This window comes from Bacillus rossius, chromosome 10 (genome assembly GCF_032445375.1).
Source record: "Bacillus rossius redtenbacheri isolate Brsri chromosome 10, Brsri_v3, whole genome shotgun sequence".
NCBI classification, from domain to species: domain Eukaryota; kingdom Metazoa; phylum Arthropoda; class Insecta; order Phasmatodea; family Bacillidae; genus Bacillus; species Bacillus rossius.
This window is the reverse complement of record NC_086337.1, coordinates 26,938,241-26,966,076: the sequence shown is the minus strand read 5'-3', so window position 1 is coordinate 26,966,076 and position 27,836 is coordinate 26,938,241. Positions and strand designations below refer to the sequence as shown.

The 27,836-nt window shown below is 37.7% G+C and overlaps 1 protein-coding gene across 1 annotated transcript in view; it reads left to right on the top strand.

Moving 5' to 3' along the window:
- LOC134535876 (unextended protein) overlaps window positions 1-22,346 on the top strand; it is a 154,067-nt gene extending 131,721 nt beyond the window's left edge. Inside the window, exons 4-12 of the mRNA XM_063375220.1 lie at window positions 4,673-4,844; window positions 7,193-7,384; window positions 11,299-11,445; window positions 11,894-12,031; window positions 12,109-12,245; window positions 13,162-13,297; window positions 14,795-15,027; window positions 17,669-17,764; window positions 20,481-22,346. Coding sequence (XP_063231290.1) covers window positions 4,673-4,844; window positions 7,193-7,384; window positions 11,299-11,445; window positions 11,894-12,031; window positions 12,109-12,245; window positions 13,162-13,297; window positions 14,795-15,027; window positions 17,669-17,764; window positions 20,481-20,798 — 1,569 coding nt within the window. The 3' untranslated portion in view covers window positions 20,799-22,346. The remainder of the gene's footprint in view (window positions 1-4,672; window positions 4,845-7,192; window positions 7,385-11,298; window positions 11,446-11,893; window positions 12,032-12,108; window positions 12,246-13,161; window positions 13,298-14,794; window positions 15,028-17,668; window positions 17,765-20,480) is intronic.
- Window positions 22,347-27,836: the final 5,490 nt, after the last annotated feature.

Below are 27,836 nucleotides of genomic sequence, written 5' to 3'. Positions count from 1 at the left end.
CATGTACCAAGTAGAAATTGTGCTGGTATGCAGAAATACCAACTTTGAACATCGACCATGCGCGATGCACCATGCATTAACAATTAACATTAGGCGGGGACGAATAATTAGAATAGTTGCGTTGTAATAATTCCATCTGTATACTATTAATAAAACGGCATTTTAAGATAAATTTTTAGTGCTAATTTAATTTAAAGTATTCATACTAGGTGCTAACGTTTTTATGGCCATCTTATAATTTCAGAAGCTAGTTCTCTAGAAATTGATCACGGTGCCATGCCGCCATGCTGTTATACGTTTATTTTTTTACTAACAATTTTATAACTTTACTTTAAATGAGATGGCCTCAATATTTATTAATATATGTGTTTATTTTGTTGAAAGATTAAAATTATAATCACATTTATATAACTACAATATATTATGTGATTGATACCTTAAGGAGTTTCTTATGAATATTGGTACCGAAACTATTTCAGTTAAGATAAAACATTTTTGCCGATTGAATAAAAAATATGTTACCAACCTTATCATACTTTATTTGTTGACACGTGTGTATCCTTTTATGTTTCCATAGTATATATCGTATTAAAGCAGTTTATATAAATATCATTTTATATATATGAAACAAAATCTACAGGATCTTTTTCAGTGTAAGATCTTGGAGTGTACCAGTTTTTTTTTCAGATACCAGCTTTTAGTGACATCTGTACCAGGTTCGTTGAGCCACTGTCTAACATCCCTGCGGCCATCACACTTACGACCTCATGTCACTAGTCAGTGTCGCTGAGACAGTACCAGCGGCAGTTGCGCGACGGGTTTTTGTTCGTTTCCTCGCCAGCGAAGGTGCGACGTCAAGTGAAATTGTGAAGAGACTCCAAGCACAGTTCGGTGATGCTACTCTAAGTAAAACGCAAGTGTTCGATTGGGCCCAGAAGTTTCAGAATGGTCGTGATGAAGGAGAAAATCAAAGCCATAAACGGCGTCCGGCCACCAGCGTCCATGAAGACGATATCGAGGCCGTGAGAGAGGGTGTGTAAGGTCCACTGAATGAGGCGTCAGGAGGGGAAACATTTGAATACGACACTGCGGTCGAACAGTACGTGCGCAATTGACTGAGTCCACCATCTTTTTTTTTTTTTTTCCCCTTCAAGGAATGGAGAAGCTTCCTACCCGATAAATTATATGTATTTCTGTTGAAGGAAACTAGTATGTAGAAACATAAGGCATTTCATTTGTATTTTCTTAAATCACCAATAAATCTGTACAACAATATACCTGTTTATCTATAAATGTCCCTCGAAATGTGGTGGGGGTGGAGGGGAAAATTAAGTTAACAAAGCATAATTCACTTAGATGTCTTGTACTCGTGTGTACTTTTTTTTTTTTTTTTTTACGTTTTGTCGACAAAGAGGTCAATAATTAAAGACGGCGAGACACAGTGACATAGTTTCCCTGTTTTACAGTAGCCAGTCGCTTCTTGTCAGTCCGTCATCCTTCCGTCGAACATGCGACGTGCAGACAATCAGAGGGCCAAAAAAATTGCATCCGTCCCTTCGTAAAAAGTTGGCAAACTCATACTTTTTACTGACGGACGAATGGGATAATACGTACGGTTTGATTGCGCCAGTCAATTGTCACCAGAGTACAGGCTTTGTGGAGCACGATCAAACAATGCAATCGTGGCTCGAAAAATTTCCGAGGATTTCATTATACATCACGTACACGTCGTAAATGTCAAACAGCGAGATAAATCTCTGTGGGCGAGAAAGTGGGTGGTTGGATGTCTGCACTTGGATTTGGAAAAAAAAATATTTCGACGAACGGATGAATTCACGTAAATCGCTCGGCTAGATGCATGGCGCCGACCAGGGGCTTAAATCTGTAAGATTCGCAAGGGAAGGGGGGATTTTACTGGAAAAAAAAGGGGGTTTCGGCCTGAGAATTTTTCCCGTGGGGTTTACAGACACGGATGCTTGTTTGTTGTGTAACACCCCTTCTTCGTCCAATTCAAGTTTTTTTTTATGTTGACGTTTTACCAACTCATTTTCAAAGCCACGCTATTGCAAGCGCAGGAGGACCTGCTCAGTGTGAGGCTGCTTAATTCCGGGGGGGGGGGGGGTAATCTACGCCCATGGCGCTGACGTTCGGGCGGAGGTTAACAGGGTTTTTGTAATTCCGTTTGTATCGGGAGAGCAGTAGACCATGGGACCATGGCCCAATGCAAGGAGCCAGCGCTTGAGTGAAAGTTATTTCAGGAGTCCACGAAAAAGCGATCGAAATCAGGATGCCGGGATTGGTGTTTGAACCTGGGTCCTCTGGTCTAGCCACTGTGCCGCCTCTTTCCATTTAGGCCCGAGCCACATTGACGCGGAAACAAAGGAACGCAGATTCCACAGTAGCACGCAGACGGCAATGCTGAGGCTCTTCCGTGTACGTTGCTGCCCGAGACCAATAGAAGCTCAGTACTTGGTTGCGGTGGTAGATGTGTTTTTAAGTTCTAAACACGTAAAAAATTGTTTCAAGAACAAGACTTGCTAGTGTAGTTACTAAAGCTCTGAAGTGTATAAATAAATAAATAAAAATGGTTTTAGACATTCTCTTTACTCTTCTTTGCTGACTTTTATTGAGTTTTGAAGGGGCAGCTCCTTTGTAGTTCACCGCATGTGTTGAAGTGTGATGCAAATGTCATATTTTTATGGATGACCTTTACGAGGAAAAGGCCATGCCTGCAGTTTCATCGTTATTGTGCAGTGACTGATGCAGGGGAGGGGGGATATATCCTCCCCTCCAAAGTTGGGGGAAAAAAAGTTGTGAAATATCAGTGGATGTAGTATGTTATTTTGGCTGATGCAAGGTGCGTCATGGGTTGGATTTTCTTAAGGGGTCTCCCCCCCCCCCCCCCCCATAATTTGCTAGTTCAGGTAAATGAAAGTGAGTGAAAGTTTTGGAGTTGTCCAAGCAACGTGCCAAGACTCATTCTCATGGCAAGAACTATGTATACTACCCTTATTATTATATTTATTGAAGGAATTAGCAGTTTTAATTTATGGGAAACTGGCCAATTTGCACAACTGACAACATGGATTTAGTCTTATAGGTTGTGAGTTTTATTTTGTGACTGCTATTGTATTCCTTCAAAAAGAGACTTGTGAATTGCAAAACAGGAATATTTATTCAGAAAAAAAACATTGAATAATAAAATGTAGTTATTAAAATGAAAGTACATTACAAATGGGGATTTTTATTGAAAGATAGGATTGAAAAATTACTCCATAGTATCTGTCAAGATCATAGCAACAAAAAATATGTGAAGGAAATATGATAAATCCTACACTGTGAAGAAAGCGCTTCAATAATTTTAAAGGAATAATTTTTTTCTCTGAAACAACATTTCTTACAGACTTGGAATGTTACACATGTGAAGGGAAAGGGAAGGGGTAGAAGAAAAACTTACTTCATGTAGGCTTTGCTTTGTTATTATTAGATTTTGAAAGCTTTCTGTTAATAATTTGCACATAGTGACCTTTAGAATTTTTTGAAGGAAAATAATTCATACACTATTTACAATGTGATAAGTGGGGAAAAAAGTTCCCCATGCTGTCTGATTTTGTCTACATTGCTTACAGTTTGGGAGCTATATGTAGGTCATTAATTAGTCTATTACTGTTGGTTTTCTCTCTCTTCTATAACACCCCCCCCCCCCTTCTCACACACAATTTTTAGTTTAGCTTTATGGTACACTATTAATCAGTTCGCAGTTTTGTGTTGTTCTACTGATATAATTTTGCTATTGTGCTTTGCTGCGGTTTATTAGTTAGCAACCATTATTCAGTGGGAGTTATTAATAAAACAGCTAACACCATATTCCATAGTAATTAAAATTAATAGAAAATGTTTAAAAAAAATTTTAATAATTTTTTTTAAATGTTTTACATGAACGTGTGAAAGAACAAACGGAGAGTAAGGTAGTACTGTGGTAATGTGCAGGATTATAATTCATATTCTTGAGAACCGGAGATCAAATCCCGGTCGTGTCGTTGTGATTTCGGTTTTACGTATGTTTCCAAAATCTTCCAGGCAGGTGGAGGGTTTCTTTCAGTAGGTCACGAACAATTCCTTCCCCACTTTACTTGCATTTTGTTGGGTTGTAGGTGTTGTTAGTTTCTAGCGACCTTGCTGTCCACAAAATGAGAAACTGGAATTCGTTAAAAAAAAAAAAATGATTTCCTAGCTTTAGTTAGGCTAGACTCAATAACAATTGTTGAAGCAGAGTTGTGATTTTCCGACTGTCTGCCGTTACAAATCCTGCGTGAAGTAGTGATAATTAATTCCTTCTTTTTCTGTGTTTTTGAATTGGCTCTGAGCTTTCCAGAGCATGTCCAAAGAAAATCACAAAACTGATATTAATGTGCTAATGTGTGAATGCTAGCCTGTTGATGTTTTTGTTCAGGACATTTTCCAGTACAGGTGTGTGTGTGTGTGTGTGTGTGTTGATGAATATTAAAAAAAAAAATAGTAAGTTACGACTCCCTTACATTCTGGTTAGGCGACTGTTGGTGTTCGTACAAAAGTAGGTTAGGTTCTAAGTAAGAATTTTTTTTTTCATGATATTGGCATTAAACAATATTACAAAATCATGTAAACGTACTGGTGTGTTTTCTTGTTGTAGCTGACCACCGAGTACAACGACCTGGAGAAAGATGAAGTGAACATCATCTCTGGAGCCCTGGAGCTGCGGAAGAAGATCGTGAAGGACGTGATGACCAAATTGGAGGATGTTTTCATGCTCGATATCAACACTATCCTAGACTTTGAGACTGTGTCGGAGATAATGAAACAGGGTCAGTAGTGTTTTTTTTTTTTTTTTTTTCTTTCACACTTTCATTTCCAAACAGTTTGTGCACAGATTTGGTGTGGTCAGGGTTAAGTGTGGGGAGGGGATATGCCCACCTCTCCCCCCCCTCCCCCCCCCCCCCCCCGAAAATCCTTAACAATTATTCTCACCAACAAATTAAAGAATTTCAAAGAAAACTATGGGCAAAGAGGTTCTCTCTTCCCCCTCCTACCCAAATTATATAATTATGGGTATGCTCCCAAGTATGGTGAATAGATATAAGCAGGTTTCATTAAAACAAAACAAAAAGTGACTCAGGTATAGATAGGAGAAAAAATAGTAAGTAGTATTTATAGAAACGAATGATTAATTTTTTTAGGGGTCTTCAATGGCTTAGAGTGCTGTTGCATCATGCTCATATGTTAAAAGGTCTGGGATCATTCAAATTTATGACAACTGATAACTAAGATACCCACTGTAACCTCTGAGGTCTTGTCGCCTTAAAGTCTTTGCATTACTGCGAAGTTAAACCCTATCAAATCTGTATACTTTGGCTAATTGTATTTTTAATTTGAGTTTTCAATTTATGGTGGTTATGTAGTCTAAATGCTATTGTATTGTTACCATTGATGTTCACATTAACTGTTTTGTAGCTTATTTTGACATCATAGAATTGCATTTCTTGTAAATTAAACTTGGTAGTATGTAACTCATGTTAAATACTATGTGTCCATAGGCTTCAGTAGAACATGTTATTTTTCTTTATCTTCTACCCTCTATGACTACATAGTACATTATTTGCTGGCAATGTGTATTAGCTGATAGTAATTTAATCTCTATGGTCAATTTTTTATTTTATTTATTTAATTTTGTAACATCCCTACCAAAAATTTGGAACTTTCTAACTGGATGTCCAAATTTTGACCTTACTAGCTTGTATTGGTGGATAACATTAATATTTATTTTAACATTTTCAGCTTTACATTTAAGCTAGTACTACTAAGATTTTTATTTCAAACTCTTTAATACCATTTTCTCTCATATTATAGTGATAGCTACTGACTTCTTCTGCCTCCATTAAAATGTTAAAATGTGAATAAAAATTGTTGGTTTTCATTTGTGTGCAGTCATAAATACAAACTTTAGTTATGGGAGTTGCTTAGGAAATAATTCAGTAATAAAAAATTACCCATCGGTCACATTTCTGATGTTCAAATTCAGTATTAAATTTTAAAGACAAATATTTTTGTATCATAAAAGTGAAGGCCTAAAAGAAGTCAACAGTAAGAATAACCTTAAAGTAACAGTGACCAATCGTAGAGTTAAACAACTCCATCAGAAATTTAATAAATCTAAAAAATAATATTCAGTGTAACAAAACAGGCAGAAAAGAGACTATTGCAGCCCTTATGTTATAGAATTATTAAACTTTTATAAGATTGTTTCTTTGATAACATTGTTGTCCCAAAATATTTTTTTAGCTCTGCCTTATTGGCTTAGTAATATTGGTAAACTTTACCTTTTGTACAACATGTTCCTATGTAATTGGTGTTTTTTTTGGGAGCAATTAATTGTCAGAAAATTCACAATTATGACTTTTGAAAGTTTGTTTTAAAAAGAGATTGTAGCTATTGCATTATAAGATTGTAGGTGTCAGTATTTTTTTACTAAAACAATTAGCCATCATATCTATTTAAATCAAAAAGTGGGTTTTATGTTTAGATTTTTTTATTTGCAGCATAGGTACAATAGGGTTAAAATACAATTTTTTTTCCCATTAGTAATCATTTAACATATTTGTATTTAAAAGTGAAGTACTTAATCCAGTTTATGTAATTCAAACAATTTAAATTTATTTACATATAACTGGCCACAAATTTTAGTTGCAGTAGCTAAAAATCAGTACACTTAAAATTCAGTAGGTAGCCACAATGCCATGGATATTTAGTAGGGACTGAACCAATCAAATCCTCTAATACAATCATCTTTAGCATTAAAAAAATTTAAGATGAAGTAAAAGGTTTCAACATTAAAAGAAACACATTGGAGGAATATAGTAAATTAAAAATTTAACATTGAAAAGGTTTGTGTTTTTCTTCATACCTTTCGTATTGCAGTTCCCCAGGATATTTTACTTAATTCAAGAATGAAACATTTAATGCTTGAATGTTACAACATTTTATTTAATATGTTTTCATTTCTTGAACAATATTTAATTTTTTAAGTTGTTGGAAGATACAGAGTTGGAATCGAGGGATGTATTCGAGGTACCTACTCTTTGTAATTACAAATGGAGGTATCGGATAGGGTGCGACGCCGGCGTCTGACAGTCGTGTGACTGGGCGGTGTGCGCAGGCTACTCGCGCATCCCGGTGTACGAGGGGCGGCGCACCAACATAGTGACGGTGCTGTACGTGAAGGACCTGGCGTTCGTGGACCCCGACGACAACACCCCGCTCAAGACGCTGTGCCGTTTCTACCAGAACCCCTGCAACTTTGTGTTCGAGGACACCACCCTGGACATCATGTTCAAGCAGTTCAAGGAAGGTCGGTTTCGAGCGAAGCCCCGATCGTCCGCGGGATTGGGTATCGCGGATTACCCCGGGGTGGGGGGGGGGACACTTAATGAGGCTAAAACACAAAAAAAAATTCAGCATAAAAACTATGTTTAATTGCACAAAAAATTTTTTTTAAATTTATTTATTAATATTGTAACATGCCCACCAACAGCCGAGGGCTTTAGCGGTGGGCACGACACATATATACAAAGACAACATATAAACAATTCAAACAAAATGCAAACAAACAAGTAAAGTTAAAATATGTACGTATAACTATTAAAAATAAACATCAAAATATAAAATGCATGGTACTTTTAAAATATTTACAGTACAGCCGAAACCTTTGCCCTACATTTACATCACTAAAATAAGTAATAGTAAACAAAAAAATATGTACTGTACTGTCAACAAAAATTGTTTGGTTACGCTTTTATTAAAAAAAAAATCATTCACATGTTTTTGCTTGAAAGGTTTGTAATCAAAAAAATTTTTTTTTTCGTCGCACTCACGGATAATCGGGGCTGTAGGTACTTTTTTTTTTTTTTTTTTTTTTTTTTAATGCTATATTAATGTGTACTTAAATGCTTAAATTCATGAATTTATCTTTTCTTTCATCAAAAGTTGTAGGAAGCTATTAAATTTCAGTATTTGAGACCATAAATATGTAAATAGTCCAATGCCAATCTGTGATACACATCCTTTCTTTGTAAGACAGCCTCTCCGATGTGTCTTCCCAGATCTGCCTCTGTGGGTAGGGACAATATTTCATGGTGAATTACACTAAATTACAGTAAAACCGAAATAATGCTGGAAAACATGTTAATAAACACCAAAATGCAAGTAAATGCACCATACATCAACCAAATGTTAGTTAAATAATAAAATTAAGCAGTATCTATGCAAAACTTCTCAAATATCCAAAATTTAATTATTTAATATCAAAATTCATTGTCATTATATTTACCGGAAGTTTGTACCAACATGTTTTTACATAATGGATAGAAAATAATTATTTTACCTTTTTTTGATATTGCATTTTTATATGTTACTAATGTTGATTAATTTTTAAACATGAAAATGTTTACCAATTTATTTATATTGTTATAAGTAAACTTGTTTCTTGGTTGTAAAAATATATCACTGTCAATATTACAATGTTTTGGTGAAATAATTATTATGAAACATCATAATATCATTTTTGTTGAAAATATACAGAAGTTACTAAAACAAGAAAAACCACTGAAATCTAATTTTTTAACAACAAAATTTACCTAAAAATAAAACCATAAAACCTTATATTTACGTACGGGGAGCTATGTTGTAGTAAGTAGAGGCTGGGATAAAGTTCTCAGGCTTCCGCATCCATTACAGACAGTCTCCAAAGTTTGAGTAGACATTTGCAGTGTCAACTGAAATGCCAGAGATCCTTGCTTCCAACTCGGAAGCAAAGGCAACTGAGCGGCTTGGTGGAGGGGATTGCTGACTAGGCAGTTGGTGTTGACTTGCCCAGTGGCCAGGCGCTGCTTTGGGCAAATACATCAGTCACCATGTTGGGTTATGGAATTTTTATTTTCTTATTTTTGTTTTGGGTTTTTCCGTATAAACATTATATATTATGTTTAGAGACAAGATTTTATGGGTTTTTTTTTTAGGCCAATTTTGTTTTGAAAACAGAATATTTCAGTGTTATTGTTTGTATATTTTTATGAACTCTGCTTATTCAATAAGTACGACACTTTTTCAGTGGTACGTACTTCACCAAATACGTAGTGTCATTTTCACTGATACATGATGCACTTTTACAGTATAATTCGTTATAGGCATGTCAAACTACTGGGAACAATACAAATAAATCAGCAAGTATGTTTGTGTTTGAAAAAAATGTACCTATGTCGTAATGTTAATATTAATTACTAATAACAGGTTATATATATATACACACACACACATATATATATATATATATATATATATATATATATATAACATTAGTTTAAATTTAATATACTGATTAATTTCATGATTTTTTGTTGCATTATAGTGTTACATGGTGTATTGAAATGTTTTTTGATGTTCTTTCAGATCTATCGAAATTCACCATATTATATTGTCCCTAATTATGCTTTATTTCAAATTTTTTGCCAGATACTATGTACTAGTGCATGCTATCTATCTGCTCTTTGTAAAATTTCAGGCAAGTTCTTAGGGTAAGAGAAGTTAAAATATTTTAAAAAAAATCATGTTTATATTATTTAGACTAAATTAAAATATGCCAATTATAACAGCGTATTTAAATAGATACTAAAAGATTGACTAAAAAAGTTGTATTTAGTATTTTTTAATTCTAATTTTTTTTATAAAACATTTAGCATTAATTATTTTTTCAGCGGAAGTATGTTTCATAACAAGATTTTTATTTTTGTTGAACAACAACTCAACAACTTGTTCCAACTTTTAAAAATGAATCAATATAAATTTGATAGTCATTCGTCCAATATACTCCACTTAGGGTAAATTGGAGTTGATTTTAATTTAATTTTTTTTATGGTTAAATCATTTTCCAAATTTTGATACCATGTTAGTTTGATACATAAGAAATTTTTTCTACTATAAATTTTTTTATACTAGGAAAATGTCCAACAAAATAGCATGATTAAAAGAAACTAAATCATCCACCAATTTACCCCATCTTACCCTATTTATTACTGGAATTTTTTTGTTTTACTAACTGCTGAATGTTAACCCTCTATAATTTGATTTTTTTTTTTTTTTATGTTTTTACAGTTTAGAAATTCATACTAATTCACTATAGTTTAATTTTCAGTGTCATGATATATGGGGGGCTGCATGGTTCCCTTTAAGCCCCACAATCAGGGTGACAAATGTTTTTGCAGATGGTCTACTAGTATGTCAGTAAGGAAGAGAAAGTCGTAATGCACAATGCTGTTGGAGGTCTCATAGTCTTAAGCTGCTTCAGTGCATAATCATGTGATGTAAAACCTTACTTTCACCTATTTTCTTTCTTCTATCAAAATATTTTAAATCTCCTGGTATGCCAATGGGCCAGTCCATCCTTGAAAATCATACACTTTATTAAATAGTTCCTAAAGGGTTATGTGTTTGTACCCTACCTACAGTTATAGCTTGGCAGAAACTGTTCCTACTTATATTTACTTCTCAATGCTTTTTTTTTTTAGAATATGAACATAAAATCATACACTATGGCAGGGGTCGGCAACCTTTTGAGTCGAAAGAGCCAAAAATTACAATTTACAAAATTTCAAAGTTTTTTAAGAGCCACAAAAATTTTTCTTGCCAACAATAAATAGTACTTGCATAATAAAGATTTTCGATAAAAAACTAATCTATTTTTTATTCATAAGAAAAATATATTCATATATATAAGAGGTGTTTTTTCACAACAAAATTGATAATATAAATGGTCTTATTAGATAATCACTTATTATATTAGTAAAAAATTAAAACAATTAAACACTTACAGCACAGCCCGTAAGTACTAGTAAAACGAAAACCTCGGGCGGATGGATAGCTTTAAATTGATCATTTAACTGGTTGATGACATATTGTTTAGTAAAATATAACAAGCGTGGAAAAAAACCAGGCTTACTACTGGTTTGTAATAAAAAAGTATTTTCTGTATAAATGACCTGGTGATGCAGTATTTCTGGAACGGAACTAAAGAGCCGCAGCTTCACATCCAAAGAGCCGCATGTGGCTCGCGAGCCGCAGGTTGCCGGCCCCTACACTATGGGGATCCCTAAGTGTGAAACCACAGGCTATTTCTGTAATGTGTCTTTTTTTTCCCGTATGCTCTTTTGCAGCTGTACAACTTGCCCAAAATCTGTTGCGTGATGTAGTCGTTGTCTGTGTTGTTGGCAGGAATCAAAGGTCACATGGCGTTCGTTCAACGCGTGAACTCTGAGGGCGAAGGTGATCCTTTCTACGAGACGACCGGACTGATTACGCTGGAAGACGTTATCGAAGAATTGATTCAAGCAGAAATTGTTGACGAGACCGACGTCTGGAGTGAGTATACTTAAAACTTACCACTAGGCATTCTCTTTTAGAAAAAATGTTGTGAAATTGTGTAAATGTTCAAAAGTTTAAATCTGTGGTGCCATGGAAAAGAAGCGTTAAGTCAAATTTTTCAGGTTTTTGGGAGGCCAACAATAGTTTTTTTTTTTTTAATTAAAAAAAAATCAGGACTCTTGTCATTATAGATTTATAGTAGTTTTATATGTATAATTTACAAATATATAAAGCAGAGTGCTGACCAAACAAAATTTTCCACCCTTTTTTTGGCCTCTTCTAAATATCTGAAATATCTGACTTAACCCTTTTTTCTGTGAAAACTTAGTAATAGCCAGCTGTATAATAAAAGATGTTATGGATGAAATATGAAAATGATAATCATTTTTGTCTGTAGGTGTATAACATACAGCTTTTGTAAATATACTTTTTTTTTTTAATGCAGTGGACAACCGTTCGAAACGTCGCCGGACTGCGAAGGCGCTGAAACAAGACTTCACTGTGTTCGCTGAACGTAAAGAAAACCACGGGATCCACATTTCGCCACAGTTGACCCTCGCAACATTCCAGTACCTCAGCACAGGTTTGTCGCTCTTCGCCGCCTGCTAGCTGTGGTCTTGAATGTCGCTGCTCCTATTCACCGTGCTTCTCCACTTTCAGCTATCGACGCCTTCAAGCCTGAAATAATTTCCGAGACGATACTCAGACGACTGCTGAAGCAAGATATTATTTTCCATGTCAAAGTGAAAAACAAGGAGAAGGCGCGCCATGATCCCCAAACAATTATTTATACTCAGGTAACTTGCACAGTTTGTTGCAGTTTTATGGACCTTTCTGCTGTCTCGTTTGTCTCTAGTCCTGCTTAACTAATACTGTTTCGCTAACCTAACACTCATTACAGATTAAAATAGGTTAAGGACTGCGAGTGTTCGAAGCATGCTGGAAGAGGTTACTTGACTAAACGCACAATTGAAGATTGGACGAAGGAGTGCATTTGCATGCATTGCACATGGCTACAGCGTTTGATAAATAAAACTATATGTCGATAGATATATGCAGCACAATTTATTTAGCTTTGTACTGCACTGTGAGAATGTTATGTAGTCACATTTGTGAAGTCTCTTGATTGAAAACATTGTAACGTACATTTAGAGAAAATTTCATTAACATAATAAATTAATAAAGAGGTAATGTGCATCATGAATTTATGTAAGAATGTTCAGTAAAACTGTGATTAACCATCAGTTTATGTTATCTATCATTTCTAAAAGAAAGTGTATAAACAAGTATCTTTAAAATTGTCGACACATTACTTTTATATCTTACTATGTAAAGCTGGAAGTGAGTAGTAACTGCATTGTATGGTGGCAGTGGTGACTAATTGGTGCATCACAACTCATCACTAACTAGTAGCTATTGTGTTAACAAATTTTCATCCCAAGACCACAGTGAACTAGCATTGCTGTACTTCGTATATATTAAGATATATGTATGTGTTATCAGTCTAATGTTTTACTTTTTTTGGCATCAGGGCTTAACTTTTAGCATACGTTCATAACTTTAATTTTAAATGACATTGATTTTGTTAGATATGCTATTGATTGTAATGAGACTAAGGTGTTCCAACTTACACTTGGTAAATATTTCTTGAAGTTCTAATAAGTCAGCAGATAACTGCAGACGCTGTCATGGTTGTGTGTTTTTCTTGTGAAGGGGAAAGCTGTAGACTACTTTGTTCTCATCTTGGAAGGCAGAGTGGAAGTTATTGTCGGTCGTGAGAACCTCACCTTCGAGAGCGGGCCTTTCACTTACTTTGGCACACAGGCTCTGATGCAGAATATTGGAGTTGGTGAGTAGGATAGCTTCCTGTTGTACACTGTGAGTGTCTTAAGAGCTTCGTAACTTATCCGCACCTCATTTCTTGGCTAGTCTCTTCTCTTCAACAAATATTTAAAAATAAATAAATATTTACACATAAAATTTTTTGCTATTGCTAATGTCTAAAATAAATGTTATCAAGATAGTATCATCAATTAAGAGGTGTGTTTGCTATACGATAAACATCCAGCATTATTGTTAAATTTAAATTGAACCTTGTTATTACATACAATCATTGTTTTAACTCTAGTAGCGTATCGAAGGGACTAAAGTCTATACTGCGAGTTTTGCTCATTTTGCATTTTTAAATAGACCTTTAAGGGGCCCGCCTAGTCATGGGTGTATGTATGTTAGTGAGGCAGGATGATAAGTGTGATGCTCGCTGGTGCTTCTAGCACGGTGTCACCTCTAAGCACAAGGTTCTGAACTGGCTTACCATCTTCTAGTCATGCATAGGACAGCTATGAAATTTGAGCTGTAACAATTACATTATAAGCTGGAGAAATAAAGATAAAGGTATAATGGAAATCCCTCAAGAATAAGTACCAGTTGTTTTTTGCCTAAATTACTCTATATCATGCTTTTTAGCCATTTTCTCTGTTTTAAAAATATAATTTAAACACTTAATCTGGCAACAAAACTACTTATACACCCTGCGTGTTAATAACTTTGTAGCATTGCCTGTGTTCGTAGTTGGCTGAGATTATTTCAGGCACATTATTACTGTCAACATACCAATCACAGCCATCCAGTGCGAAAACAAACGCTCCTGAGGGGACTGGCCAAACAGGAAAATGGCTTATCTTACAGACAACTACAAGGGAACAATCGCAAGCGTGGGCATACCTTGTTTGCTTGGAACAATATTATATGGTGAATTGCTATAAAACCGAAATCCAATACTCCCCATAACACCAAAATGCTAATTAAATCTTGGAACTAAGCAGCATATAACCAATACTAAATTCAATTCACCAAAATAGTCATCTTTTAATGTTTGAAATTCCAAGGAATATCATTATTTCCAGAAAAAATTATACCAAAGTGCATAGATCAAAAAAATTAACTTAATTAAGTTAATTTGTTTTATTGTGCATCTCTTATTGAATCACTTTCAAACAGCCAATTTTATTTTATTTTTTCTGAATGTATCTGTTTTAGACCAATTTATTACAAATTATTTTATCATAACAACGCAGCAATTAAATACATTAATGTAGTGGAGTGAGTATTACTAAACAGTATTTATAAAAATAAAAAGAATAACTCACCGAAATGTTCTGTTTTAAAAGCGAAAATGGACTAAAAAAAAAACTATAAAATCTTGTCCCTACGAAAAATGCATGCTCCTAGCCATGGCCGGTCACCTCCTCAACATCCTTGTTTGGTATCGACCGTCTCTGTCGAGGTGAAATGGAAAGCGCGGGTACGCAACAACTAAATGTGTCGGGTGTGGTTCCCCCGGCAGCCGACTCGCCCACGTCGACGACCCCCAACAACGTGGGCAGCCTGCAGTCCATAAACCTGGACGCGCTGATGCGGGTGACCTTCATCCCCGACTACACGGTGCAGGCCGTCACGGACGTGTTCTACGTGCGCATCAAGCGCTCGCTGTACCTGGCCGCCAAGCGGGCCACGCTCATGGAGAGGGCCAGGAAGAACTCGCAGACAGACGAACACTTCGACGACGAGGTCGAGAAGGTTGGTGTCCGCCGAGGGAACGCAGTAGCTTTGAATATATATATATATATATATATATATATATATATATATATATATATATATATATATATATATATATATATATATATATATATATATATATATATATATATATATATATATATATATATATATATATATATATATATACACACACTGCATAGAAGTCGCCAGCCCAGGTTAAATTTCTAATACGGTTTTGAGGTGGTTGGTTAATTCACAGCTGCAATCGCCACCACATCTAGGGCATCGACTTGTGGTGGTCCCTGGCGGAACAAGTGTCGAACTCTTCAAACACCCCTTTCCCCACCCTCCCTCAAACATGCGTTGTCCTCCACCCACCCTCTACCCCACCTCTCATCCTTGCAGTTTTGTGACGCACAAACTCTCGTTGAACGACCTTGAGCTGCAGTGAATGTTGGGTGGGGGGTGCGGGGGAATGACAGCGGGCAACAGTGCTGCGCTCTAACGTGTAAATAACAACCTGAGACGATACAGGGCGTTACGGCAGCGCCCTGCGGCGGTGAAGTTCCCAAGCTGCTCATCATACGCTCCTGAAAAACGTAGAGTAAATCCTATCCACTCGCGACTTCTATACAGTATATATATTCAAAGGCAGTAGCAAACAGTGACGGTCCTGTGGCTACCACCTCCGCCCCCCCCCTCCTCCTTTTTTTTAAACTCGCAACTGGGTGTCCACACATCTGTAAAAAAAATTTTCTTGACAAATGTTTTTAAATAATTCACCTTTTTTTTTTTGCAATGTTTTTAAAAGTAATAAAGACAATCCAGTCTCCAGCATCCCTACAGCTGCACTGGTTCTCTAACAGAACCTTGTACTATACACCATTTTATAATGTGTACGACCATGCACTAAAAAAACTATGTATCTGGAAAAAAAAATGTGTTCAAAGTCTGGGTGATGACATACCAGAGCATAACATTTATGCCTCAAATTATCATCACTTAGGAATTTCCATGACTTCCCCATGTTTTAAGGTAAATTTCCTGACTTTCCAGAACTTGTAAATCCCGTAAAACTTAAACTGGAGCGATAAAAAAGTATAATTCAGACAAGTAAGTTCAATTTTTTTTTTAATGCTTAAATAGTGTGTACAATTAAAAAAAATTGCCTTTAAAATGGTAATTTTTTTTTTGGGATATCCAATTTAATGCAAAACTCTCCGGTCTTTAACCCCTTTTAACATTCAAGGCTGGGTCCGCTACTGGTAGTATATTGCTGGGTGTTGTGGCCAGGATCTACATTGTCTAGAAACACTTTACCTGTCGGCATCAAGGATGTGTTCGGGTTTTCCCCGTGGAAACACACCCATGGCCCCAAGCTCTACATTTAAAACCGAAGTATTGGACGGGTCCAGATGGAGCATGTGCTACTGCGCTTGATCAGACGTTTCGGAACTCTCATTGGTTATTCCCGTATAAAAAAATAGATGCATGTAATTGGGATTTTGATTCATCCATTTTTATGGTTAATTACTTTAAACACTCCAGAAAAATTAATAATGTTGCTGGTGGGAAAACAGGTCTGGAAAGTATAGCCCAATATAGTAACTAATTTGTTATTACGTAATATTTACACTGTTAGTTAAAATACAACATTTAAAGTTCACCACAAATTAATCACTCTTTCATTAAGTCCGCAGTTTACTCCCTCCACCGGAGCTCGGCTGGACAGTGGCTCTCTCTACTGCGCACCTCTGTCCCAACACACTGCCTCGCACTGCTTGCTCACACGACAGATTCCCCTCCCGATGCACTAGTCTTAACACACAAAGCCAGTCATCCTCTTTACTTCATTCCCCTTACAGGTCAGTTTCTCCATTCAAATATCTGCCAAGTCTTGCCACGGAAAAGTCTCTTAGCCCTCCGAAGTGTCGCATCATCAGAATACCCGAAGCTCCAAGAACATCAGCGATCTGGTTATTCCACTTCATGCAGACGGGGGCTTCGGAATGTGCCAAACCCTCGAGAGCAGTAGAATATTCTCTGGGTTGAGTGAGAAAGTGCTGTGAAAGGGGAAGGGGGTAGCAAGGCACTGCTGCAGTCATGGAGGAATGGGCACTACCTGCATTGCGCCCCATCCACAGACAGAGGCAAGCGGGATGACTGGCCAACATCGTCACTAAAGTCCTCGTAACAATATTTATTTTTGTTTGTACAAACTTCAAACTCAATATTTTTCTACAGATTACCAATCCCTGCCATTTTGCAGTCTTCTGTTTTTGATTTAAATCTGAATCTATGTCTGCCTCTCCTGGATATCATACTTACTGGAACATATCTTGCCTGTCATAAAATGCTAGCTTTTCATAAATACATACGCAACATATTAGTTCCTTTTAACGAATGAAAGTCTTTTCTTTTGACGTATATTAGAAAAATTCACAGCATGTTTTTACTGAAAATTCTGACACTCGCATGTAGTTTAAGTTTTATGTTTACTAGTAACATGAGAGATTGCAGAAAAAAATTTTATTGAGTAAGTTGGCTCTTAAGAAATTATACTTATGGATTAGAGTTCACCAGATCGGAAATGTTTATTGTTATATTTTGGTTAACTTGCTCACATTTGTACTTAGTAGCTATTGTCTGTTTGCAGCTGTTACATTCCTTGGATGATGACGAGAGAAGCCATGGACTTGAAACGCCATCTCTGGCTGCTACAGCGAAGGATGATGCTAGCAGCAAGTTGCAGGTGCGGTACTTGCTTTAAGCACTTGTTCAGCCTGTTGGAACTGACAGCGCTTTCTTTAATGGCAACTTCCTTCTGGGTGGGTTGATGTACACAGAGGGTGTCGAAGCATGTGTCCAAGGGGTGCATAGGAATGTCTAGTTAAACACACCATTAATTGATACAATCTTACAATTTAATAGCCACCAAACTGCATGAGAGTAGTTAAGTTCTCTTTTAGTATCCAAATAAGGTTCTGAATTTCAATCCTCAAATTAAAATTAATATCTACGAGTAATTTTTACCTCTGTGTTGTTTGTTTGTCTGCTCAGTTTTACCCCCCACAATTTTTTATCCGGGACAATAACTTCAGAAGTTCCATTCTATAAACTTTGCATCGTGTTCTGTATCAAATGATATCTATAGAGGCACGATTATATGGTAATGCGCGATAAAACGAAATAACACCGAAAACCGCTTGAAAACACGAAATAAAACAAAATTGTGCGAAATCCGCGATATGTCACGAAATTTCGTCTATCCTGATTATTTACGGTTTCTTTTTTTCTCCATTCTGTAAGGACAATTCACTATCTTCAGCACAATCAAATATTTCTGACAGTAACTAGCAGCCATATATATTATATGCGATGTTAATTCATTATAGATTTTAAAATGAAGCTTCGGAATTAACGTAATATTTTCTTTAAACGGTAATCTTGTGTACCATAATAATTTAAGATGTTGATAACTATGATACAATGGCCGCCGTTCACTTTCTGTAAATACAAAAATAACAAACGTCCAAAATGTTTTTCTAAGATTACGTTTTTAATCATTAAAATATTACACACTAAAGCGCATTGCTTTTACTGTTTATTTAAAATAAAGTACGTAGGGTATGAAAATAAAATTAACCCTGCTTAACGTAACGATTGTAAATAATAAATAGTACATGTTTATGTTGGTATTAATTTTCACGTACGTATGTTGGTATTCGGTATGTGTTTGTATTCGCATCTATTCTCCATTGTTTTGATCTTTCCAGCACGGCAAGTTTTAGCGTATTTAGAGGTTAAATTCTTCCTATGTGATTTAAAATTTTTTGATAATGCCTAAAAAGAAGGTTTCTGCCAGTGACCGATCAAAAGAATTTTCCAGCGAAGGATTTTATTTCAGTGATAAAATTTTCATGTGCAAATTCTGTTACTGCAGGCTAGACTACGAGAGACGCGATACACTTGTGAAACATGTCGCGAGTGAGAAACATAAGCGTTTGAGGCAAAACTCATCTGTTAAACGACATCCTTGTCTAAGAGTTTTTAATGCCATTAATTTGCTGTTCAACCCAAGAAATGTGAGTAGGGTTAGCATAGAAGATGCAAACCTACAGAAGTCTCTGCATAACTTGCCTTCTGTTTCCCATCTTCCCATTGATACATTCATACATGGCTATGTTGCTTTCAAAAAAATAATTGAGGATGAACTTTCATTGCCAGAAACAAGCCAAATTGATGTTGCAAAGGTACTTTGCTCCCTTAAAGGGGACTACAGTGAATTTGCTCAAGCCAGTTTAAGGGCAATCTGGTTCCCAACATCAAATGTTGATGCAGAACGTTCATTTTCCAGGTACTCACTGGTAGTTAGTGACAGAAGACAACGTCTCACTCCAGAAAATGCGGAAAATTAAACTGATAGCATTTCAATAAAACCGTCTTAATAGTAACTTTGGAAGTGCTTAATTGTGTAATTTTGTAGTGTATGTGATTGTAATTAAGTCGTGAAATTTTTAGTAATTATTTAAAAGTTTGAATTTATGAATTTGCAAATGAACTTAATTATCTATGAATTTGCAAATGAACTTAATTGTAATTAGATCATGAGGTTTTAGTATTTATTAATATTTGTTTTAATAAATTTGCATGTCGTACAGAAAAGTAAGAAAATTTTGCCGTGGGTATATTGAGCAAAAAAATAAAACAATATAACACCGAAATCTTTATTTCTTTGCACCGAAATTTGTCTTAAAATAACACCACAAAATCTTGACTCTAGATATCTACCATGTGTTAAAAGTCAAACAAATATTTATAATTCTACTTTTTGTTTAACTAATTGTGATACGGTTACTACTGCAATGTTCCTTTTCCGAGTTTCCAAAACTGGTTAACATACTTAATTGCTTCTGTAATCTAATTTTCAACCAATTTTTTTTTATAAATATCTGCAATGACTATGGAGGATGAAGCCGAACCTTAAATAGCAAGAAGTTAGTTGTAAAGAGTAGTGATCAAAAAGTATTATCTGAATGTTTTTAAATATAATGATAAACATTTGAAGAAGAAAAATGGTATCATATGTCGCGAAGTAAAATTTAGGGCATTGTTTTCATCCTGATAAGTCCCCTCAGGAAGCACATCTTTGTTCGTGCACGCGTCATTCTAAAAGTGTTCCACGCAAACGAAGTTGCAAGCACAGCTAGTTCTAACCACGCCACATCCTCAGGCCCCTGGTAGGACGAACGTTCAGCCGAGGTGTGTTTGTAGAGCGAGGATGATCACATATGTCGCGAAGTAAAAGTTAGGGCTTTGTTTTCATCCTGACAAGTCCCTCAGGAAGCACATCTTAGTTTTTGCACGCATCATTCCAAAAGTGTTCCACGCAAACGAAGTTGCAAGCACAGCTAGTTCTAACCACGCCTGGTAGGACGAACATCGAGCCGAGGTGTTGTTGCTTGCAGAGCGAGAAGGACCTCCTGCAGGAGGCGATCGCGGCCGCGGAGCACCCGTCGGGGCTGGCCAACGACATCCGGGCCCTCGCGCTCAGCCCCCGCTCGGCCGCGGGCGCCCCGAGCGCAAGCTCGCGCTCGCTCAACGCCACGGAGCCCAGCGGCGCCGGCAGCAGGTCCCCCCGGGGGCACAGTCCCTCCAGGAGCATCGCCGGCGAGGCCCCGCGCGCCTCCCCGGAGAGGTCCCTCGCGGGGGGCTCCAGAGACGTCGCGGCCACAGAGGAGGAACGGACAGTTTTGCTCCCCGCGGACACCGCGGAGAAGTCGTGATCGAACAGCGCGCGCCCCGCGGGCCGAGTAGAATCCGGGCTGTATGGGCATCAGGGACAAAAATTTGTACTTAAGTTCGTAGCATGTTGCAGTAGGTCCTCGGTGTTTGCAGTAATTTGGTGGTAATTCAGTGGTGCAGAACTACAATATTGAAAGAACCCCTTGTTTGTAAAAGTTAACCCTTCATAAAACTAGCGTCCTGGAATTGAGGGCCGAACGTTTTCATTTGCATTGTAACTTCAGGTTATCTACCTATAATGGTTATAGTTCTAGATTACTGGGTTGGGTTTGCATTAATCTTTTTTTTTTTGGTTTACGTTGTCAGAATCCATTTGTGTGACGTCAAAAGCAAACAAAGACAGGTTGCCGTAATCAAGTGCAGCTAAGCTGCCGTAGTACATGAAGCGAGAGAGAATTGTCTGCCCCATTTGTTTGTTGCAACGAAATATTCCATCTGTGATTACTTTCCATAGTTTTGGTAACTGCACCTTTTTAGTTTTTTTTTTTTTTTTTTGTGTCTGTTGACACTTGTAGTAGTAAGTAGCTTACTGCATTAACTAACTATTGTGTTGTAAATAATTTTGTGGCATTTGGTGCTAAAATGTGGGTATTCATACAGGTTTCTGTGTTTTCAATTCCCCTAATAAGAATAAAAATTGTTAAGACTTCATTACGGTAGGTAACTTAAAGCTGAGGTAAGATGTTTTATCATTACATATTAGTGTTGAATTATGTAGGTGTAAGTAGATTTGAATTGTTTTGAAGTGTTATTATTTTAAGGATGTTCGTTCCAGTTTGAAATTGGAATTTTAGCAGTTATTCTTAACATGTTATACCAGTATAAATGCTTACCAGTACATTGATTCACTCTTCTTAATTAAATATTCAGTCCAAGCTGATTGTAGCTGCAAATTTTAGGAAACGTCCAGTGTTGTAAAATATTTTTATAGTGAAATGGTTAAAGTGTGCCGAGAACAGTAAAAACCTGAAATGACAATAATGTTGGTTTCTGACACTTGCGATAATGATGGTATGGTCATGTGATCAAGTAGACTAACTATACACAGTAAAATATACACTACCCACATTGTTAAATTGATCTCCTAAAATCCTTGGTTGATTAGATGCAGAATGTGTGTACCTTTTTATAATGACTGTGTGCATGAAAAGTAAAACTGTGAAAGTAAAGTATTTATGCAAAATCAATGTAAAACTGATGTCCACTTCAGTCAATGGAGTGAAATATATTTTATTGTTCTTATACATCAGTTTTGCATAGTTTGTGTAATAATTTTGTATTTTTAGATGTGTATTGTTTTTGTATAATTTTCGTCAGTAATGCAGGACTTTTTCCATCTCTCTCATATAGGATTTGTTTAAAGAAAAAGAAAAATCTAGCTGTTGGTTCTGTGTTACAATAAGTAGAAGAAAACAAGACAACATAGTTATCAATAATTTCAGGCAACAACTTGTAACTAAAAACAATTAAATATAAATTAATTATTGTTAAAAGTGTTTAACCTATGGATAATAAATTTATTATAGTTATGCTGTTTGTTAAGCTGCCAAATGTGTTGTTGAAGTCTCAATCCTACCCCTGGTGTGCAAATGAAATTTCTCCTGATGAGTCAGAGAGCACCTTGACTCTTTGGGAAAGCAGCTAATCAGACTACGGGTATAGTGGAAGGGGGCCACCTGCATCAATATTTATGTTCCATTTAAAATTTTTGTTTAAATAAGCTATGAAGAATACCATATACAATAGCCTATGTGCAGTGCTAGTGTAATACATCAATTCATCCAAGTTAAAATATTTCAAGATAATTTCAACTATTTTTGTTGCCACCATAACCTTTGGTAAAGTCTGTATGCCAAAGTTTCAGTTTTATAATGTTCATCCATATGGCAAACTGTACACTACAGTAAAGTACACTACAGTAAAACCTTGTTACTTAACATGAACTCCAATACTAATTCATTGTACCTCATAAATCAAACTGTTTGTCATATCTCTCCTCCCCAAGAGTGGAAATGTGGCTGTTTTTTTTTTTTTGTTAGTTAGATATTTTGAAAAATATGTAATTGAAAACAAAATTTTCTCTAAACATTTATTAAATGATCTGAGAACACCTCGCTCGCCGGCGAAAGACCTGCTTTCGCAATATCGCGGCGAAAAAGACAACCACTTAACAGTAGTACTGCGAACTCTAGCAGCAGTCATCACACCTCTCTCTAGTTCCCTTTTAGCCCAACAGAGCACACCCAGCTGGGCCATAAGTGCCAGGCTTTCACTAGTCCATCTTATGGAACTTTTGTGTACTAACCCTGACTATGGTTCACCTGAGCCCCAACAAAAGCGTAGCACATTATCTCAGATGCCCCTTGTTAGGCTCCCAGCAGCCATTGTTATTTTTTTTTCAGGTCAGGGTAAGCTCTTGGTCAATGTTTGTTAAATATTTTGTTAAAGTTTTTATATGAAAAAAAAATTATTTTCGCTAAACACCTTGAAAACACTTTAAATCCCTGCCATTTCCCCTACTTGAAGGCGAATTCTTATTTATTTTTTGCGCACTACCTTTAGTTCATTTGTAGTCTGTTTGAACTTTGGGTTCAAGCAGGCTGCAACTGTGAGCAACTCTGCTTGCAGGGTGCGTTCATTGTTGTTTTCTTGTGTTTCATGATCATGGGCTCCGTTTGTGTCTCCTGGATTTACTGTCTCCACGTCACCGAGCTAGTTCAGCACTTGGAGGAAAATGGGCTCCTGTTGCTGCCGACCAACACAGTAGTGTAGTTACGTGCACGACTGGTGCAGTTTATTCGCGAGACGTGTGACGTCCCGCCTGCTCACCAGGCACAAACCCCTCAGGAAGTATGTTCGTCATTCACCAATTCCTTCAACAAGAAATTCTTTTTTTGTGGCTAAATTGAATCTAGTGCCTTCATGAAAGCTCTTTTGAGCAATTGCTTAGACTTATGATGATACGCTCGCAGAAGCTATAGTTCAAAGCTAAGATATTCAAAGATTAAAAACATTGCTCGTGTGATCGCTGTGCCCTAAGCGTGTATTCGACGATGTAAGCGCAACTAAGTTTTTCGTTTCCAGGGGCTCTAATGAGACTGTTATACAGTACGTGAAATGTGTTACCGCAAATGCCGACGTGTTTGAACTAACCATCCCGGCGTTGGAGTTCAGTTAATTAATCCTAGCTAACTTGCTACAACATTGCGGCATGCTGTCACCTACCTCCGAATGAATTGTGTATCTGGGGCAGTGAAGAAGAAAGCCGTTTGTCGGCCGGGACTAAATACGAGGCTAAGTTTGCTTCTGCATCGCAGAACATTGAGTGAATTATGCCGCGTGCTCATGGCGTGTTGTATCTGACAGCCAGTCTGCTGTCTCAGATGGGGATTGGAAGCTCAGGACAGGTCGGCCAGCTCGTAATTTATAGCTGTGATACCTGTGGCTTTGTTCTTTTGATAGACCATGATAGGGGGTTCTCTCGTGACAAGCTAACACGTCGCTATATGAGAGTCACTTCCGCATGCCCGCGTTGCGGCGAGTGTAACTGATCAGCCTCTTGCGCTACGCTCGACCTTGAGCAAGGTCATGCGCAAAGTACAGCCTGGTTCAGAGCATGCGCGGGCGTTGGGATAATTGTTGCGCTTTAGACCATGGCACCACTGATTGAACCAAGCCATGTATTGGGTTAAATGACAGACAGTGCTTCAGATGTAAGGGATAGGGGCACTATAGGGCTAATTGCCTGGGAAACAACCAAGTGACTGTGCGCAAAAGTCTTCTGTCCCTGCGTATTTGCACTACGCGACAGTCACAGTTCGATAGTGCTATTACCTATCCACCTTAGTGGATACTCGAGTCACTAGTACCGTGAGTAGTGACAGTTGTCTTCAAAGCCACGTGGCGAAATACCCGATATTGCACGATGTCATTAATATCTGCGTCGCTAAAGGTGAGCTCCTGCGTGCAGATTAATTAATATATCGTCTTGCATTTCAAAATGAAGCACTTCTCTTAAGATTGGAAGTTCATGGTGGTCCCAGGAATTTCGCCTAATTTCATCTTAAGGCTTGATTTTTTAAGTAAATTTCAATGTTTTTTGAACATAGCTCGTCTTGAGCTTTGCTTCGATCATGATGCTACTGTTATTGTTCCCCTGAAGATTGAGTCTCAAGACCCCATAGTCTTGAGCTATAGTGACAGCGAAGAGTCCATGCGTAGACAGGCTATCGCTAGGCTGGTTGACACGTTTCCCGATGTCATTGTTACCAAACTGCGAAAGTGTGACATCATTCAATACAAATTTTACCTGAAGGATGAAACACCGGTGCGAAGTAAGTTCCACAAGGTGTCTCCACCCAAGTTGCAGGCTATGCATAGCATTATTAACAAGTTGTTAGCAGCGGAAGTAATCTCGCCCTCCACGTCTGACTTTATCACTCCGACTTTCCTGGTTTGTAAGAAGGATGGCGTGAACTGACACATGGTACATAATTATATTCCTTTGAACCATAAGATACTCATGGAGGATTTGTATCTACTTTGGATGGTAGAAAGCGCATTACAGCACTTTGTAAAAGCTAAATATTACTATGTTGTTGACTTAAAACAGAGTTTACATCAATGCTTATTATTATTAGATCCCAGCTATTGTAAATTGACCGCTTTCTGTACTCCTTTTGGCCATTATCAGATCAACAGAGTACCCATGAACGTCAGCTTTGGGAGTCTAGCTCTGAGCCATGTCCTTGATGTGGTCGTGGAAATGGCTCAGAGCTAGACTCCCAAAACTGACGTTCATGGGTACTTTGTTGATCTGATAATGGCCAAAAGGAGTACATTAGGCGGTAAATTTACAATAGCTGGGAGCTAATGCTAATAATAATAATAATAATAATAATAATAAGCAATTTAGCATTGATGTAAACTCTGGTTTAAGTCAGTGACATAGAAATATTTAGCTTTTACAAAGTGCTGTAATGCGCTTTCTACCATCTGAAGTAGCCACAAATCCTTACGGTTCAAAGGAATATAATTATGTACCATGTGTCAGTTCACGCCATCCTTCTTACAAACCAGCAAAGTCGGAGTGCTTAAGACAGACGTGGAGGGCGAGATTACTTCCGCTGCTAACAACTTGTTAATAATGCTATGCATAGCCTGCAACTTGGGCGGAGACACCTTGTGGAACTTACTTCGCACCGGTGTTTCATCCTTCAGGTAAAATTTGTATGGAATGATGTCACACTTTCGCAATTTGGAAGAAATGACATCGGGAAACGTGTCAACCAGCCTAGCGATAGCCTGTCTACGCGTGGACTCTCGCTGTCACTATAGCTCAAGACTATGGGGTCTTGAGACTCAATCTTCAGAACAGAAGCATCATAATCGAGGCAGAGCTCAAGACGAGCCATGTTCAAAAAACAACAATGAAATTTACTTAAAAAATCAACCCCTAAGATGAAATTAGGCGAAATTCCTGGGACCACCATGAACTTCCAATCTTAAGAGAAGTGCCTGATTTTGAAATGCAAGACGACATATTAATTAATCTGCACGCAGGAGCTCACCTTTAGCGACGCAGATATTGTCGACGTCGTACAATATCGGGTATTTCTCCATGTGGCTTTGAAGACAAATGTCACCTATCACGGTACTAGTGGCTCTAGTATCCACTAAGGCGGGGTAATAGTACTATCAAACGGTGACGGTCGAGTAGTGTAAATACGCAGGGACAGAAGATTTTTTTAACAAGCGACGAAAGCGGCCAATTTTTGCGCCCAGTCACTTGTTTGTTTCCCAGGCAATTAGCCCTATAGTGCCCCTATCCCTTACATCTGAAGCACTGTCTGTCATTTAACCCAATACATGGCTTGGTTCAATCAGTGGTGCCATGGTCTAAAGCGCAACAATTATCCCAACGCCCGCGCATGCTCTGAACCAGGCTGTACTTTGCGCGTGACCTTGCTCAAGCTCGAGCGTAGCGCAAGAGGCTGATCAGTTACACTCGCCGCAACGCGGGCATGCGGAAGTGACTCTCATATAGCGACGTGTCAGCTTGTCGCGAGAGAACCCCTCACATGGTCTATCAAAAGAACAAGGCCACTGGTATCACAGCTATAAATTACCAGCTGGCCGACCTGTCCTGGGCTTCCAATCACCATCTGAGACAGCAGACTGGCTGTCAGATACAACACCTGACCAGCAAGCAGCATGCCATGAGCACGCGGCATAACTCACTTAATGTTCTGCGATGCAGAAGGAAACTCAGCCTCGTATTTAGTCACTGCCGACAAACGGCTTTGTTCTTCACCACCCCAGGTACACTATTCATTCAGAGGTAGGAAACAGCATGCCGCAATGTTGTAGCATATGGAGGGGGGGGAAAAGGGGAGAAGTTACCTAGGATTAATTGACTGAACTCCAATGCCGGGATGTTTTGTTCAAGCACGTCGACATTTGCGGTAACGCAGTTCACGTACTGTGTAGCAGTCTCATTAGAGCCCCTGGAAACCAAAAACTTCTTCGCGCTTACATTGTCTAGGACGTGCTTACGGCACAGTGATAACACAAGCAATGTTTTTAATCTTTGAATATCTAAGTTTTGAACTATGGCTTCTGTGAGCGCATCAACATAAGTTTCTGGGCAATTGCTCAAAAGAGCTTTCATGGAAGACCTAGGTTCAATTTAGCCACAAAATAGAATTTCTGGTTGAAGGAATTGGAGAAGGACGAACATACTTCCTGAGGGGCTTGTGTCTGGTGGGCTAGCAGGCCGGATGTCACACATCTCGCGAATAAACTGCACCAGTCGTGCACGTAACTCCATTACCGTGTTGGTTGGCAGCAACAGGAGCCCATTTTTCTCCAAGTGCTGAACTGAACTAGCTCGGTGTGATGGAAGCGGTAAATCCAGGAGACACCAGCGGAGCCCATGATCATGAAACACAAGAAAACCACAATGAACGCACCCTGCAAGCAGAGTTGCTCACAGTTGCAGCCTGCTTGAACCCAAGTTC